Here is a 19,104-nt window from a genome sequence, read left to right on the forward strand (position 1 = left end):
TCTGTACAGGCTTGTAGCTATGTCCTTTAATATCAAGAATTATTGTTCCACATATTTCTTGGCAATACTGTTGGAGAAAACAAAAAGCTGGGTGAATAGAGAACAGGTCTAACCTTGCTCAGTGTCCTGAAGTTCTAGGCAGTGGAGTTCAATATTGCCCAGGCCTGCCCTTCTCTATCCACCTATGGAGGACAGTGCAGGGAAAGCCTTGTTAGTAGTGCAGAAGTCAGACACCCAGTTGGCTCTTTTAAAATCTTCCTTCACGTGGATTATTTCCAAATCTCGTAGGGTGTATTTTTTGCCTTTGAAAACAGTTTTTGGAAGCTGTGTTAATGACTTGGGGTTCTTACAGGGCTCATTGCTTCTAGACAGGGTCTTCTCTCATTTTTTACAGAGTTCACTGAAGAAGTCCCAGTAACTCCTGGTTGTTTCTTGCTTTAGTTTGAGGTTGGTGAGGAGATGGCTGCTGAGGAGAGAGTAATAAACTCTCTCTCAGGCTCTGTACATTATTATCTCGGCAGGAATTAGGAAGGGGAAACAGCTTGGACTGGGAGCCAGAGGCTCGCATACTATAGATACACAACCTTTTATGAATTGAATATCTCTACCTAGGGTAAAGTACCTTACATACACATTATAGAGCTATTCTTAATAACTACAGGCAGGGCATCATAGTGAAATTTATTATTTTTGTTCCAATGAAAGTATACACAAATAATAAATATTAAAATTTACCTTAGGCTCATATATCAATTGTTTCTTTTACTGTACAAGACATTCTTCCACTGCCTTGACTCAGTTGTTTTCTTGTATAAGATAATTATGACAGTCAAATGTTATGGTACCTACCTGCCTTTAATCCCAGCACTCGGGTGGCAGAGGCAGGCAGATCTCTGTGATTTTGAGACCAACCTGTCTAGTTCCAGAGCTAGTACCAGGACTGCTAAAGCTGCAGAGAGAAGCCCTGTCTCAAAATGCTACACTTCCTTTATCCCCCACTTCCTCCTTCTTTCATTCTTCCTCCTTTTTCTTCCTCTCTTTATAGTACTGGTGATCAAACCCAGCACTTCATGTATGTAAGGCAAACATTCTACCAATTAAACACCATCTTTAACCTGCGTAAGCAGTTTTTCCCATGTGCTTATTGTCAAAGATAAATTTGTTTAATAATGCCTGACTCGAAGTAAGCACCCAGTAAATGGTGACAAAGATGAACAGTGGTAATAACAGACTGTCCCAATTGGTGACTGAAATACTGAAATACTTGTACGAATCAGGAAACACCAGACAGCCTGACTCTCCACTACACTGTTGGCTCTTGTGCTTGGCACACAGCTTAGAGGAAGGTCAAGATTGGTGGCATCCAGCTCTGGCCCTGCTTGTTGTCTTGGCCTCTTCCAGTATCATGGTGAGCCTGCAACTGCCATGGTATTCTCTGATACTCAGTGACTCCAGCAGCATTCAGGAAGCTAGGGTAACGAAGTGTCACACAGCCTAGGGTCATACATGTTGTATAGAGTGTGGCCTAGAGATCACAGAAAGCTGGCACTGATAAGATTCCTAATTTGGTGGTGGTGGGGTGTTTATGGCTTAATGTTTTTCCTACTTTAGACAGAGTACATGTTTTTTTTTTAAATGTCTAATTATGTGTTTGCCTAGCGCCATGTAATTATATATTGAGTAAAGATATAATTATGGAGTACTTTAAATTAATATTATTTCCTTGATTGATTTAATGATCCTAGAGCTGTTAGCTTATTGTCTAAGAACAATGTAGCCAGCTTTTAACTGAGACTCATTTCAGATATTGACATGCGGTATGTGGGTGGTTAGCATATGGTTTTTAAATGCTTTAAAATTCTTACCTTGGAAGAAAATTTTCTTGTATTTTTCCGCTCTGCTATAATCTAAAACATTTCCAACAAATTTGATCTGTCTAGCCTTTCTCAAGGATATCTGTGTAGAAGCTGGTGAGATGGCTCATCCTTTAAGAGCACAGGCTCAGGGTTCAGCTCCCAGCACTTATGTGGGACAGCTCACCACCTCTGGCAACACAAGTTCAAGGAGATCTTATGCCCTCTGTTGGTCTCTATGTGTACTCATGCATAATGTATGTAAAATATGTTCATAAATAGAAATTGAATAAATCTTTTAGTAAGATATTAGATAAATCCTATTACAAAAAGATTGTAAAGTAAGGTTTATTCCTTTAGTTTTCATTCATTCATTCATTCATTCATTCATTCATTCATTCATTCAGTTCTACCCACCTAAGACATAGACAACCAACTTTGCAGTTACAATAGAAAGGTGTTACATTTTCTTTTCTTTTTTATTAGATATTTCCTTCATTTACATTTCAAATGTTATCCCCAAAGCCCCCTGTACCCTCCCCCTGCCCTACTTCCCAACCCACCCACTCCTGCTTCCTGGCCCTGGCACTCCTCTGTACTGGGGCATATGATCATCGCAATACCAAGGGCCTCTCCTCCAATTGATGGCCAACTAGGCCATCCTCTGCTACATATACAACTAGAGACACAGCTCTGGGGGGCATAAGTTAGTTCATATTGGTGTTCCTCCTATATGGTTGCAGACCCCTTTAACTCCTTGGGTACTTTCTCTAGCTCCTTCATTAGGGGCCCTATGTTCCATCCAGTAGATGACTGTGAGCATTCACTTCTGTATTTTCCAGGCACTGGCATAGCCTCACAAGAGACAGCTATATCAGGGTCCTGTCAGCAAAATCTTGCTGGCATATGCAATAGTGTCTGGGTTTGGTGGTTGTATGTAGGATGGGTTCCCAGGTGGGGCAGTCTCTGGATGGTCCTTCCTTCTACCTCAGCTCTGAACTTTGTCTCTGTAACTCCTTCCATGGGTATTTTGTTCCCCATTCTAAGAAGAAGCAAAGTATCCACACTTTGGTCTTCCTTCTTTTTGAGTTTCATGTGTTTTGCAAATTGTATCTTGGATATTCTAAGTTTCTGGGCTAATATCCACTTATCATTGAGTACTTATCATATGTGTTCTTTTGTGATTAGGTTATTGTCATGGAACTCAGTAGCCAGGGAAGGAGACAGAGCAGCTGACACTAAGCCTGACTTAATCTCAACAACAATCCTGGAATACTCAACTTGCATTCAACACCCAAGAGAATGGAAGCTTGGGAAAGTTAGTGTAGGTTGTCATGGAAACTGCAACATTAAAAACAATCCTAGGGCCTGGAGAGATGGCTTAGTGGTTAAGAGCACTGACTGCTCTTCCAGAGGTTCTGAGTTCAGTTCCCAGGAACTCCATGGTGGCTCACAACCATCTGTAATGGGATCAGATGCCTTCTGGTGTATAGAAAATGGGTAACCTGGAAAGTCCTTGTCACCTAGTCATTGTATAGAAAACGGGGCTCCAATAGCCTAGATAGGGAATTCCAACTTTTGCTTTCTGAGGTCATCACACATAGGTAATTCCTCATTTATATTTTTATTAGTATAATCTGGTGGTTAGGAAAGGGACAACCAACAAGAGTCCTCCTACCGTCCCTCCCCCAGTGCTGAGCATAGAGAGTTGGGGGTGTTTGAGTTTTCTTACCCAGGTATTTTGTACTACAAAGCGCATCTTGATGATGTCCTCCCTTTGCCCCCATCACCCTGCTCTTTTGTACCATGCAGCACACCTTGACGGCATCATTTCTTTGCTTCCATCCATCTGGCCACTCAAGCCACAAACATGGGTGCCACCCTTAACAGGTTTGTTAAGTGCACTCCAGTGAACACAGACAGACACTGAAGTCACATGAGCGCTTACTGAGACTTCCTTGTTGTCTCCTGTGTTGCTGAGGTGTGTTTGTACCCTGCTACCACGCAGCTAAGCCACCACTATCCCTCCCTTCGTGTCCTCAACACCTTACCAGTCCCCCAACTGGTTCCTTTGCTTCCTTCTGTTAGAAGAATGAAGATCCCAGAAGAGATCTCTTCAAAGAGCCTCCTTCCTCCTCCTTCTCTGCCTCCTGGTTGAGTGTGTATGGGGGAGGGGGTCTGAGGTTGACATTGTCTCCCTCAGTCACTCTCCACTTTATTTATTGGTGAAAAAGGTCTCTTGATGAACTGGAAGCTCACTAGCTGGCTGGCCCAGGGGCTTTGTCTCCTGAAAGAGTGTGACAATGCCTAATCAGTGGTTTTGAGGGCTCTAGGGATCGAGATTCTAGCCTTCATTCTTGCCTGCAAACACTACCTACTGAGCCATCTCCCCAGTCCTCACAGATCTTCTGAAGGCTTTCCCCATGGACCTCAGAGCTTTGCACTGGCAATGACTTAGTTAAATAATGACAACTTAGAACATTTTTGGGATCAGTTTGTGTGTGTGTTGGATACAGACTAAGCCCTGGCAGTCGATTCTCCTGTAATACCAACAGCTGTGGAAGGAGGTCCCTTCCACCACATTTTTATGAGGAGAGAAAGGGATAGAGATGTAAAGTCTACCCAAGTATAAACGTCATATTATTAGATAGACTAGTGAATGTGTAGTCAGGGCATGTTCCCTGCACAGCATGGCAGTTGGTCATCCAGCCAGTGCTGCCAAGCTAATGCTCAAGATAATGCTGCCAATATAATGCTCAAAAGATCTGGGCTGAGCAGTATGGCTATATAGATTGCTTACCTTTGAGAGTAAAATTTCTCATGAACAAAACTGTCATCTAATCAATACTAGTCTTTTTTGATTGTCAATGGATGAGGACAAGCACTGCTACAGCGGATCTCTAACCTGTCAAATATGTATATTAAAGGAAGGTGGGACAGAATTCCCCTGTGGAGAAAACTAAGACATATAAGCCACCCCTGGCTCCCTCTGCTGGACTTTCCATGTTGTCAGGAGAGCTGCGATGCTAAAAGAGACCACAGAGTTTATAAGAAACATCTATAAGAAGAGTACTAGAAACTGAATTCTGTGCTACCTAAGGCAATTTAAAAAATCCAAGCATTCGTGTAAATGATCAAGTTAATTTAACATGTATTTCTAAATATGTTTTCATATCTTCAGCAGAAAGGAGTTCTTTAATTAAAACAAAACAAAACAACAACCAACCAAGCAAAACTATGGCTATATTGAGCCAGGCTATCCAACCTGCAGTCCTACTTCTCAGGAGCCTGAGGCAGGAAGGTAGTGGATTCAGGGTTAACCTGGGCTATGTCCTGAGACCCTGGATTACAAAGTAGGTGGTGTGAAGCTCTTCCTCTTGGTATTTAGATCCCTTTACATCTCTGGCTCTCTGTGTCAAAGGGTAACACAGTGTCCCTTCTAGAAGGTTGGTGTAACTCCTGACTATGGAGATCTTAACAAATTATTGCATCAAGTTTGTCTTTCATCATTTAGACCTTATTCCATACACGGAGAGACGACAGGATACCACTTCCAGAAGTTCTATGTGATATGTGCTTATGGAGATGAATCTATGGGAGGATTAATTTCCTTTTCTCCATTCCCTTAGGTCTCAGAGTGCAGTTGGCCCATCAGGCAGGCTCCAAGTCTGCACAACCTGTTTGCTGTGTGTAGGAATATGTATAACTGGCTACTACAGAACCCCAAAAATGTCTGTGTTGTCCACTGCTTGGTAAGTGATCTTTGTTCCTTCTGCTGGTGGGATTTTGGTGAAATATGGACCCAGCTGTGTCCAGAAGGGTAACACCCGAGCTTAGCAGCATTTATTGAGACTTTACTTAGAGGTAAAACAGTACCAGGCAGATAAAAAATGATGGAAGAAAAGAAATGATGTATTAGAGTTTAAAACCTATCTTATTTTAGGCCTTTACCCCCCTAGTCCCCTGAAGGAAAAATCATTATTAAAGGAAGAATTTATTATTCTTGGTGGTATTTTATTTTGTTCTGAGATGAATTCATACTGTGTAGTCCAGGCAGGTCCTGAATTTGTGGCCATCCTCCTGCCTCAGTTTCCCAAGTGATGGGATTGCAGGTGTGACCACAGTACCTGGCTTTATTCTTGGCTTGATATTTGAGTAAGAGTGGGAGAGATCTGTGTTCACAGGCTAATTAGTACGCGGGTTCTAAAATGTGCTGTACATATCATAAAAGAGGTAGGAAAGGAGTTGTGGGTACACGGGTAAAAATGCTCTAAGCTTTGTATGAGTGAAATGGATATAAATGCTCTTAACTATTTGTGTTTAAATAAAAATAAGAGACAGTGACATTTATCCCCCTGTAAGTAGTTTCATGGGCCAGCTTGATTTCCAAATGATTCTTGAAGGGATGGCTAGGTCTTTGGCTCGGGTTTGCTGCAGCCCCTTTCCCCAGCTCTTCCTCTCAGGCCTCTTATCTGTCCCTTAAAACTCAACTTTCACCAAAATCCCTCCAACTCTTGAGTAATTTCCATTGTACAGACATTTCCACTGTGCATCTGCACATCACCTGCGGCACTGAATACATGACATCACCCCGGCCGTTCCCTGCCCATTTCCCACTGGACTGTCCTCTTGCAGAAAGAAACTGCCACTGAACTTTAGCACAAAAGGTCTGAGCAAGTGGCTGTGTTCATGAACACAGGGAGTCAAGCATAAGCACTGGAAATCATTCTGTCTTCAAACATCAGTCAGTTCGTGTTGTGGTTTGTTCTTTTGGTTTGCTCCGAGGGCCTCCAGGTTGATTTTCCCCTCCGTAAGAGCCAGCTGGCTAGAACAGGGGAGACAGTTGAAGAATGTGTTTCTTTAATATTTCTATTTCCACTCCCAAATTCTTGGCAAGAATGCAAAACACTTGGTATCTGTAAGCATGTAGGGTCAGATGAATAAAATGGATACAAGTGTCTTTAATTTTCTTTAAACTATTTGTGTTTAAAAAAAATATGAGAAAGTGAAATTTATGCCCTGTGGGTAGTTTCATGGGCCAGCTGGATTAAATGCCACGGGGCAGGGCTTGTCTTTCGGGGGCACATTTCATCCCCCAGAGAATAGCTCGCTTTTAGGCCTAGGCAGCCTTAAGTGTAATGAGAATTTTAACTTAATTTTTTTTTTCTGAAAGTTTAGAGAAATGGAGACAGGCAGTGGTGATGCAAGCCTTTAGTTCCAGTACTTTCGAGGCAGAGGCAGGTGGATCACTGTGAATTCAAGGTCAGCCTGGTTTACAGGACAGCCAAGGCTACACAGAGAAACCCTGTCTTGAAAATCAATCAATCAATCAATCATCAATCAATCAAAAGTTTAGAAAGGTTCGAGGCTTTCCAGCTCTTATACTGCAATCACAACTCAAAAATTCAAGGTTTTGTGGATTCATCTGGGGATTTGATTGCCATGATCACTATAGTCCAAAGTAAAAGCACACTTAACTGTTGGTCACCATGAACCACCCTTGTGTCGTCCCTGGCTTTCTGTCATCATGTGCAAGTTCTAGAAAGCCATGAAGAGGGGCTGGAGAGGTGTCTCAGTGTCTAGGAGTACTTGCTGTTCCTACAGAGGACCCAAGTTCATTTCTCATAACCCATGTCTGGTGGCTTACAGCTGCTTGTAACTGTAGTTCCTAGGATCCAATGTCCTCTCCCGACTTAGGTACCAGCCATGCATGTGGTACACAAACATATATTCAGGCAAAACATCTGTGAATATAAAAATAGTAAGCTTCTAAAAAGATACCATGAAAGAGCCCGGAGAGATGGTTCAGTGGATATCCTGTCTTGGCTGAACTTGGCTGCAGCGTCAGGCTTCAAGCATCCTACCTGTGTGATCATGCTGAAGCCTCATGGAGAAAATCAGAGGCCGATGATGAGTGTCTGGAGGAGGTGCAGGCCAGCTGCCACCTTTATGAAAGGCTTGGGCTGCAGTCTGACACCTATTACAGAAGCTACTGGCTAGTTATGGGCAGCTGCGACCCCCTGAGTATCCCCCCTGACTTTCTGAGGCATGGATTGATCCCCCCCTCCCCCCCCCAGTATCCCTGTGACTCTCTGAGGCATGGATTGATTCCTTTCTTCCTGAGGCACCGAGTCTTCCCAGGCAGCATCAAATCAACAGCTGTGTTTGGAGACAGAGCCATCATCTTTCCCATTAGTGCCATAAATACGAAGTGGGAAGGGGTGTGTGTGTGAAAACTCTATAAAGAGGAAGACAAAGAGATTGACCAAGGACTGTTGTCTGTCAGGATGTTCTTAGCATCACTTACAAAGGCCATGCATGAAGGAGTCAGACGGCCTTGACCAGTCTAGGAAAAAGAATGGAAGCTATGCTCTAGCCCTGCAGTGCCCTCCTGTGTATATCATAGATGTGTTTAAAATAATGAGCATATACCAGTCCTTTCATAAAAAGTAAGACTTTAAAAAAAAAAAAAAAAGGTCCGTATGATAGATAAAATGAGCAGACACACAGGGACCTGGAGTCACGAGTGGATGCAGAGGCCATGAAGGGAGTGCTCTTTCCTGCCTTGGCTTCCTGGCTTGTTCCGCCTGCTTTCTTATATCACTCAGGATGAGCAGCTATTTCTCAGCAAATATATGCAAATGGAATTTATTTTCCTGAGCTTCTTGGGTGATTATAGAGTCAGTTTTATTAAAAAAAAAAAAAAAAAAAAAAAGCCTTTCCCTGCTGCTTTGTGATTTCACGGCAGGGACACATTTTTTTTTTTTTTTTTTTTTTTTTTTTTTAAAATGAGCAGTTCTGAAGTAAAAGGAAACTCATAATTCGGAAGGTTCCCTCTGTTCTCTCTCTGCGAGCAGGCTTCCCCCACAATGGATGTTTCTGATGAGTTTGTGGGTCTTCCTTGACAGGATGGACGGGCCGCATCGTCAATCCTGGTTGGTGCTATGTTCATTTTCTGTAATCTCTACTCCACACCTGGCCCTGCTGTTCGATTACTCTACGCAAAGCGACCAGGAATTGGACTGTCTCCGTCTCACAGGAGGTACAGTGATGGAGGCCCCGGGCTGGCACGTGTGTGGTTTATGTAGTACCTGGTGCTGAGGAAGGTCAGCCTTTTGGGAGCTCTCTTTTAGATTCTAATTGGTTGGTATTATCATCCTGAACTATGGTGACAAATTAAAATGGATTAGAATGTTGGGTTTTCACACACATTAATGAACCTCATTTGAAAGTCTGTGACTTTAAAACTGAAAAGGAATTTTCAAAAATGCCTAGGTTTTCTTTCTTTCTTTCTTTCTTTTTTTTCTTTTTTTGAGACAGGGTTTCTCTGTGTGCAAATCTGGCTGTCCTTTAACTAACTCTGTAGACCAGGCTGACTTCAAACTCACAGAGATCTGGCTGCCTCTGCCTCTTGAGTGCTGGGATTAAAGGGTGAGCCACCTCTACATCCTGTCCTGCTTTCCTCATTTAAAAGGAGAGGAAAAAGGAGTGAGAACTGAACCAAGGCTGTGCTGTGCTAAGCACCAGTCTGAAAACCCATTGAACATGGCTTGACCATTCTCCCCAGCCCGGCTCCCAGTGCCTTCCAGTTTCATGCTGTCTTTATTACAATGTGCTGGTGGTTGGGCGTGGTGGCACACACCTTTAATCCCAGCACTCGGGAGGCAGTGGCAGGGGAATCTCTGTGAGTCTGAGACCAGCCTGGTTTACAGAGCAAGTGCCAGGACAGCCAGGGTTACACAGAAAAAAAAATATACACTAGCGATTTCTGAATAAAAATGCAAAAAAATGGAGAGAATAGGTGTTTTAAAGCTTAATTTTTCCTATGACTAAGATATGACTGTAATCAATATAGGCTAAAATAGAAAATGTGAAATGGCTTTAAAAGGAAGCCCATTTTAGGTAGCTGATTAATTTTCTTTCCTAGAGTTATAATTAGTTTCTCTGTTCTTACTTAAATTTTTGGATAAAATTCAAATTTTGGATAATAAATTCTAAAGTTTACCCAACTCTGCCTTTTGCTGACATGCTTAAATCTGCTAGATTTAATAGAAATAGATGCTCAGATATCAGGCCAGTGAAGTGTTCCCACAAGCTTTTGACTGAATACACATCCTGCTGTTAGCTCAGCGGGTCAGTGGAAACAAACTCTTTCTCATTTAGAACAAGCTCTCTTATTCTTGTTAGGTATATGGGTGTTTTGCCTACCTGTATGTATATACTAGGCATATGTCTTAGTCAGGGTTTCTATTCCTGCAAAAACATCATGACCAAGAAGCAAGTTGGGGAGGAAAGGGTTTATTAGGCTTACACTTCCATACTGCTGTTCATCACCAAGGAAGTCAGGACTGGAACTCAAGCAGGTCAGAAAGCAGGAGCTGATGCAGAGCCATGGAAGGTTGTTCTTTACTGGCTTGCTTCCCCTGGCTTGCTCAGCTTGCTTTCTTATAGAACCCAGGACTCCCAGCCCAGGGATGGCACCACCCACAAGGGGACCTCCCCCCTTGATCACTAATTGAGAAAATGCAGTTGGATCTCATGGAGGCATTTCCCCAACTAAAGCTCCTTTCTCTGTGATAACTACAGCCTGTGTCAGGTTGACTCAAAACTAGCCAGTAGAGCATACATGCCTGGTGTTTCTGAGGTCAGTAAAAAAGGTGTCAGACCCATTTGGAACTGAAATTACAGACTGGGTGAGCAACTAAATTGGTGCTGGGAACCAAACCTGGGTCCTCTGTGAGCAGCAGCAGGTGCTCACACCCACTGAGTCATGGCTCCAGCCCTGATATACAAGCTGTCTTAATTGTCTGCATTCCCCTGTGGTAGTTTATGTTAGGAAGGTGCAGAATACATTTTCTATTGCAATTTAGTTTGCAAGGACAAACTTCACCGCAGAAACTGCCAGTCCTCCTGCTGTGATGGTCTCACAGAATGGCGGGTCTTCTGTTTCAGGTACTTAGGCTACATGTGCGACCTACTTGCAGATAAGCCCTACCGCCCCCACTTTAAGCCACTCACGATCAAGGCAGTCACTGTCAGCCCAGTTCCCTTCTTCAATAAGCAGAGAAATGGGTGCCGCCCTTACTGTGACGTTCTGATTGGAGAAACTAAAATATATTCGACGTGCACAGACTTTGAACGAATGAAGTAAGTCACCATGTTTTCTCTTCTCTTCTTGCATATTTAATTCCTGTGTGAATTGCATTGCTCCTGCTTGTCTCTGTGATGGGTGACTTTTTTTTTTTTTTTTTTAAAGCTCAACATATGTTTAATCAAAGATGAGCACAGCTAATCCAAGGATTTGTCTCCTTTATACACAGTGGTACTGTGTCCTGAAGGAGAGTGTTTGAGGTGTCCCAGATGAGGGGAGTGAGGTGGGCACAGAGGACCTGCACATTTGAAAAGGAGACTCTGTGATTTGGGTAGATGATTGTTTTAGTTACTTTGAAATTGATATGATAAGACACTATGACCAAGACAACTTATAGAAAGATGATTTTTTGGGGAACTTAACAGTTTCAGAGGATGAGTCTATGAGCATATGTGGGAAACACGGGAGCCCTCAGGCAGGCATGGGATTGGTACAGTAGCTGAGGGCTTACATCTTGACACAATGACCAAGAGGTAGAAAGAGCTAAGTAAGAGTAGTGTGGGTTTTTGGAAGACTTAAGCCCACCCCTAATAACACACCTCCTTCAAAGTCCACACCTCTTAATCCTTCCTAAACAGTTCTACCAACTGAGAAACCAAATTATTGAAGTATATGAGCCTAGGGGAGCCATTTTCATGTGAACTGCTATAAAGACAATGAACTTAAAAGTACTTATATGATCTACAAAGATGAACAGGCATCAGTGGGAGGGCCTTGGATTTTAGGAGATAAGGGGGTAGCTGGTAACGCAACACAGATTTAATTGGCAATAGATTAATTTAGGAGTCAGTGGTCTAGACTCCCAGAGAGTATAACATTTTTGTTCCTGTTCTGCCCTTGGTTGGAATTTACTGTTAAAGTCAGGAAAAGGTGACACGGGGCATGTGGGGCATGGTTGTTTGAGGAAAACAAGATGTGCCTAGAAGTTCAGACTGGATGGAGAGAGAAGGCCTACATTGTTGTGTCAATGCTCTACCAGCCCAGAAACACTCTGCAGCCAGTCCATACCAGCATCATTCCTACTTTTGCACAAAATAGGAAGGAGTGTCTTTGTCTAAGTCTGGGTGAGCAGGACCCTTGGAGCCATAGAGGAGTGTTTCTGTGTCTGTGATTGTACAAGACTGTGACACTCTCATGGTCTCTTCTGATCTCTGTTTAAAGAGAATACCGTGTCCAAGATGGGAAAATCTTCATCCCGCTGAACATCACAGTCCAAGGTGACGTCATTGTTTCCATGTACCACTTGCGGTCAACCATTGGGAGCCGGCTGCAGGCTAAGGTAAGCTTTCAGGAGGACTTGGACTGTGAGTTCACCTGAGTTTGTAACATGAGTATTATTGGATCTTTTCTCTGTATCACTTTGGGCTTGATTGACATGTGGGTTTGGAGTGAGAAAGAGCCTAACGGCTTGCTGATGTCCATCTTCTTCATCACTGTGGGAGGGAATGGAGATTGAGGCAGGTTGTGACTTATACATAGTCCTAGGGGGACTCTCTTGCATCATAACTTTCAGCAAGCCATGTTCTTGAGAATCTGAGTTTCTTTCTTTCTTTCTTTTTTTTTTTCAGTGCTGTGGTTAGGGGAATCACTATAATGTGAGAGCTTTCAAATAAGTATGAGTATAGTTAAAATTTTCCCCCAAGAGATGGTTCAGCAGGTAAAAGCTCTTGCCACAAATCCTCATGGCCTGAGTTCAATTCCCAGAATGCCTTCCCCAAATCCAATGTGATTTTAGTGTGTATGAAAGGTGTTGTTACTATTAGAATTATCTTATTTAAAAAATATTTCCTTCACCACTAAAAGAAACCTTGTGCCTATCAGCAGTCACTAACCATCCCCACTTCCTTCCTCATCTCCTGACTACCATGAATCTTTTTCCTGTTTCTATAGACTTGCTTATATGGGGACATATCATATAAATGGAATCACATAGTATGTGGTCTCCTATGGTTGGCATTTTTTACTCATTGTAATAGATTGGGGGTTTATTTGTGTTTTAGTGTGTAGCCATATTCCATTCCTAAATATAGCTAAGCAACACTCCACTGAATGGATATACCACATTTATTAACTCTCCATGTTTAGATTATTTCTCTTCTTTGGCTATTGGTAAAGATGTTGCAAGCAATTATATCTTAATTAATCAAATATTTGCTAAGAGCATATATCATATCTATTGCCTAGGTGTTTTGGATCAACAAAAAGTAAGATTGTAGTCTTAGCTTTATAGAACTGACCCTAGAGGGGGCAAGTCAAACATATGAATATCCACTGTGCTGTATCAGAGGACAGACAGGACTCTGTCATTGCAACAGCGTTTTTAGCTAGTGGTGGCCCTACAGACTATGGAGGTGGGCCTTGAAGGATGATGAGTTTGTCAGGTTGGAGCAGGAGTCTCTGGGAAGAAAGACTACAGAAGAGCACAGGACACCGATGAGTAAGGAAATGGCTTGCTTTCATTGAGAGAAGCTAGAAATGAACCTGGGAGACCATTTAATATTTATAACCTACAAAGAATCAGATAAAGGGGCAATAGAAGGCACAGACACAATCTTCGATGTAGACTCCCTTTTCTCCTACTGATCCCGCTTCTTGCACACATTTTTTAGGTGACCAACACACAGATATTCCAGCTCCAGTTTCATTCTGGGTTTATACCACTGGACACGACAGTTTTAAAGTTCACCAAGTAAGTGCTGTGTGTACCTGAGTTCTTTACTAGCATGGCAGGAAAGCTCCAGAAGTCTGTAATAGCATGCTGTTGTCTCCAGAGTCCTGAGCTGCGGACTGTTGACTGTGGCTTCATCACTTAGGGAGGCTACGAGTGTTTGAAATCTTTCCATTGAGTATGGTTGATCTAAAGAAGAGCAAATGGATCGAGTTAACTAGAAACGTCTAATGTTCCATGTTAGAGAACAAAGGATTATGACCTTGATCCTGTGTGTTTGTGGCTAGCTATCCCCAACAGGAATGGTATAATTTAATTTCTGGGATGGCATAAGCAGTGATTCCTCACAAGGGATGGCTCGATATAAATCCAAAAGAGGCTCTGGGGAATTCAGCCGCACTGAATATGGACCTGCAGATGCTATAACGTAATGTGGCTATAGATCTCAGGGTGTGGCTGAATCTGGGTTGGTGGGGATGGTTGCTGGAGCTAAGAAACAGGAAGCTATGAAGGGGTTCAGAGGTTCAGGTTCAGAAGGTGGCTTTGGCCCTGCTTCACTGTGTTGATGACCCATTTAGCCATGCCAGTGAATAATACTGGCCAGGTGTATCAACTCTGCTTCTCATGGTGCTTCTATTAATATGTTCCATAGTAGTCCAACAATGTGAAGAAGAAGTGTTATTCTTCTGTTTTCTCTACATGAGGAAACTGAGGCATAGCCAAGTAGTACCTGAGTCAACCTAGAAGTGAGTTCCAAGCAGAACTTGACAGCGTGAGCCGGGGTCCTGTGTTGAGCATCCTGCTGACTGCACTGTTGGTGTTGCTGTTTTTCTTTCCATTAGGCCTGAGCTGGATGCATGTGATGTACCAGAAAAATATCCTCAGCTGTTCCAAGTGACACTGGATATAGAAGTCCAGCCCCAAGACAAAGTGATCGACTTAACTCCACCCTGGGAGCACTACTGCACAAAAGATGTGAACCCCAGCATCCTCTTCTCCTCTCAGCAGGAGCATCAGGACACTCTGGCCTTAGGGGGTATGGCTCTGGGATGGCTTGAGTTTTCAGAATGAAGCCTCTGGGTAAGTACTGTGTGGTTTTGTTTCCTGTGTTCAGCTGACCCGGGGACCTTTTGTCTTGCAGGTCAGGCTCCAGCCGATCTCCCTCCAGACCATCCCAGGAATCTTGGGCAAGGAGGCTTCTTTGCCTCTCTCTGTTGGCAAGGTATGGCAAAGCCTTTAACTTAGGATGATTAGATGATTAAGTGACTAAGTTGTCTGGTATTAAAACTCTTCTTGAAGCAGTGTCAATGGAAGATTCCTTTCTCCCTTATTTCAAACTCTTCCCTTCATGTTTTTCAAATTGGCATCTTGCCTGCTTTCCAGACTGTGAGTGCTCAGACGGACCAGAAAGCCAATGTAGGCTAAGTCCTACCTTCCTCATTGGCAGTATTTCTAAGCCACATCTTTCAAGATCCCTCTTTAGGCTGGTGACAACTCAGAAAGGCTAACAAAGCATTGCTGCCTGCAGGCAGATATTCTAAAGATAGGCAGTTGGGCATTGTCTCAAGCACTGTAGCTCCAGCCAGGCAGGATGGGTCTTGCCCAAACATGGTGAAGGAAGTCACCATGGCCCATATTTCCGCTAGTTGCTTTAGCAACCATTAGCCCACACAGGGATCTACCGCTGTGCTATTTTTCTCCCACACCTGGAGGCATTTCCAGATTCCTTCTGAACCTGGCACTTTACATTATGATCTTCGGGAGACAGCCATTGGCACCCTAGTTAATGTACCCTGACCACGCTTGCTTTGCAGTCTGCATGCGTTAGCGACAAAGTGTGGTATAGAATCGAATATTCAAGCTTTATATGTGAAAGGGTTGGGGATTCAGCTTCAGAGATGGCCTCAGTAACATTGCCTTGATTCCTCTGATGTGTGTTTGTAACATAGCACTCCTAAGATGGTTTCAATGTTAGGTTACAAAGTATTCATATGATTCCTTTGGAGCCAAAGGTTTGTTTACAAAATCTTCTTCTGAAAAATGGAATAGACTTGGAAGCCCAGGCAGATGTGGCTTGTAGATAGGTTGTTAGCCTCTTTCTTGGTCCTTACCTTGCTTCTTTCTCACAGTAATGGTTTCTAATAAAACATTACTTATACATTTTCACTGCCATGTTAATATGTAGAAATAATTTCTGCATGGGCCTGGAGAGTTGGATTAGTGGTTAAGAGCACGTGATGTTTTTTTTTTTTTTAAATGCTCTTTCTTTCTTCATCTTTTTTTTTTTTAAAAGGATTTATTTATTTATTATATGTAAGTACACTGTAGTTGTCTTCAGACACTCCAGAAGAGGGAGATCTTGTTAAGGATGGTTGTGAGCCACCATGTGGTTGCTGAGATTTGAACTCTGGACCTTTGGAAGAACAGTTGGGTGCTCTTACCCACTGAGCCATCTCACCAGCCCTGCACGTGATGTTTTTACAGAGGATTGTCTGTAACTCCAATTGCAGGGAATCTCATGTCCTCTTCTAGCCTCTAGAGGCACCAAGCACACACACACACACACACACACACACACACACACACACACACACACACACATGATGTCCGGGCATACACAATACAGGTACTCGTGCAAACCCATAAGACAAAATTTTTTTAAAAAGAAAGAAACTCTGTATATGAACTTAGGTTTTAACTCAAATGTAGTCTCTTATCTGCCTGTGGTTTTTTACATTTTTGCAAAGGTATGTAAAATATATTACTTAATATCACCAGTAGCACATTTTCTCTTTCTGCAACAATGTACACATAACAAAACTCACTTGACCCACCAGTCAGTCGTATAATCGTTTATTTGCACGTTGGCCTTTTTTAGATCAGAAATCAGAGAAATCACGCTGTGAGGAGGACCACGCTGCCCTGGTGAATCAGGAAAGTGAGCAGTCAGATGATGAACTACTGACCCTCTCCAGTCCCCATGGCAATGCAGAGGGTGACAAGCCTCACGGAGCCAAGAAGCCAGGCAAAAAGCAGCAGGAGCCAGCTGAGCCTCCTCCCCCAGAGGAGGTGGACCTTCTGGGCCTGGAAGGGTCTGATGTGAGCTCGAACTTCTCTTCCCTGGCAGCTCCTCCCAGCAATTCTGAGCTGCTGAGTGACCTGTTTGGGGATGGAGGTGCCACAGGTCCTGCTCAGGCAGGACAGGCTGGGGTAGAAGATGTATTTCACCCTAGTGGGCCTGCGTCTGCGCAGTCTACACCACGCCGAACCGCCACCTCCGCCTCCGCATCGCCAACCCTAAGAGTGGGAGAAGGTAATCTTCCTATTTCTCTATTTTAGATTTCAGGGATAACTTTGGAGCCAAACATGTACAACTCAAATGCTTTAATAAACTGAACTTTTCTGGTTTTTCTTGAAAGTTTCTTGGAAAAACATAAAAGAAATACAAACATTGTCCATTTTGGTAGAAAGATATGGGGATCTATTTAAGATCCATACTCTCTTTTATTTACCTTTTTGAATATTTTATACATGAATACTATATTTACATCATTTCCCCCTTGCCTCCTCCCTCCTCCAACTCCTCTCATGTCCCTCTCACTCCTCTGTGACTTTCATAATCTCTTCTTTCTCATTATTATTACATTTGTTACTTCTTTCTCATTATTGTTACATCTGTCTCTTCTTTCTCATTATTGTTACATCTGTCTCTTCTCTCTCATTATTGTTACATCTGTCTCTTCTCTCTCATTATTATTACATCTGTCTCTTCTCTCTCATTATTGTTACATCTGTCTCAAGCTCCTGAGTCCCCGTAGCTTTGCTCATATGAGTTTAGGGCTGACTAATTAGGATTACATTACCTATCTGGGACTTGTCCATGGAGGAAAAATCAGTTACTCTCTTGATCCACAGCCCTTCATCTAGGGGTGGGAGCTTTGGGAACTTTGTCTGTGTTGGCATGCCCCCTGGTGCTGTCACTGAGCAGGCCTTGTTTAGCTAGTTACATCACTGAGATGCCAGGGGTTAGATGACACGGGTGCAGCTTTCCTGTTACCTCCAGAAGACACACTCTTGAAGCGGGCATCCTGAGCCTCCTGGCTTAACTCCATACTCTTCATTTCCTCTTCTTGGGACTTAAGCCTTGAGTCAACTTTAGTTACTTCTGTTTGGAGATGGAGATGGATAAGCTATTATTTACTACAGCAGCTGATATTTATGTGGTACCCACCACTTGCCAGATATGGAACACATGATTAAATATGCATCGCTTCTTTTAAAATCCAGTGGACAGATGCTACTGTTATCTCCACGTCCGAGCTGAGGAAACGGAAGCTTAGTGTTTAATTAGTAGCATTTGTTCAAACAGCTGGGCGTGGATGGGGCCAGGGTCCAAACTTAACATGTGGATCCAGAGCTTTTCCCCAGCCCTCCTGAAATATTTTCTTTGAATTCTAGTTTTCTAGATATACCCTGGCTATCCAGTGAAGTGTTTGAATACACCAGGATATGCTTGAGGGGCTCAGACCAGCAGCATGTCTGCGGAGAGAAGTGTGGCTGGTCTTTGTAGGGCATCTGAGCCATTTATACTTAGCTAGTTTCACTTGACACACCACTACAGACGTGACTCTTCCTTTTCCTGGCCAGCCACAGCATTAATGCTTGCAAGGTGATCTGGCTGGATACCAGAGACTCACTACAGCTTCTGAATAACCAGCACAAACCAGCTCTGTGACTGTCACTGTTAACCAAGATGCTGCTGCATTAGAAATCATAAAGAGATGAATCTCAACCACCTAGGCTGGGAGGATGCTGTAGGAACCTTTTCCCTTGCTAATCCTTCACCGTCTCTGGAGGCTCAGGGGCTGGTCTTGGCTTTTGGAGTTCTGCCGGCTGCCTCTTTTGTGAGAAGGGGAATCAGAATCACAGGGTTTGGACTGGTGGTGGCTGGATGTATACCCAGGAGCCTGCATCCCACATTGTGTATCTTTCTTCTGTGCTTTGCTTTCTTCCATCCAGTTCTGATTCATCAGGATGAGTAAGAAGGTCTTGTGGGAAAACAAAATACCAAGATTGAAGACAGCACAGTGTTCCATGGCTGAATTTTTTTTCAAAAACAATTTTGTATTAGATATTTTCTTCATTTACATTTCAAATGCTATCCCAAAAGTCCCCTATACCCTCCCCCTGCCCTGCTTCCCAACCCACCCACTCCTGCTTCCTAGCCCTGGTATTCCCCTGTACTGGGGCATATGATCTTTGCAAGATCTCAATGATGGTCTACTACATATGTAACCATCCTCTGCTACATATGCAACTGAGACAAGCTCTGGGGGGTATTGGTTGTTCCTTCTATAGGGTTGCAGACCCCTTCAGCTCTTTGGGTACTTTTTCTAGCTCCTCCATTAGGGGCTCTGTGTTCCATCCAATAG

General features: G+C 43.2%; 1 protein-coding gene across 5 annotated transcripts in view; it reads left to right on the forward strand.

Moving 5' to 3' along the window:
- Dnajc6 (DnaJ heat shock protein family (Hsp40) member C6) overlaps positions 1-19,104 on the forward strand; it is a 149,196-nt gene that overhangs the window by 104,969 nt on the left and 25,123 nt on the right. For all 5 annotated transcript variants that reach the window (XM_029539741.1, XM_021199900.2, XM_021199899.2 and 2 more), the window contains 8 exons: positions 5,483-5,605; positions 8,762-8,895; positions 10,806-11,000; positions 12,166-12,283; positions 13,614-13,693; positions 14,515-14,708; positions 14,814-14,894; positions 16,551-16,985. In XM_029539741.1, the coding sequence (XP_029395601.1) occupies positions 5,483-5,605; positions 8,762-8,895; positions 10,806-11,000; positions 12,166-12,283; positions 13,614-13,693; positions 14,515-14,708; positions 14,814-14,894; positions 16,551-16,985 (1,360 nt within the window). The remainder of the gene's footprint in view (positions 1-5,482; positions 5,606-8,761; positions 8,896-10,805; positions 11,001-12,165; positions 12,284-13,613; positions 13,694-14,514; positions 14,709-14,813; positions 14,895-16,550; positions 16,986-19,104) is intronic.

The sequence above is a fragment of the Mus pahari genome, chromosome 6 (genome assembly GCF_900095145.1).
Source record: "Mus pahari chromosome 6, PAHARI_EIJ_v1.1, whole genome shotgun sequence".
Lineage (NCBI taxonomy): Eukaryota > Metazoa > Chordata > Mammalia > Rodentia > Muridae > Mus > Mus pahari.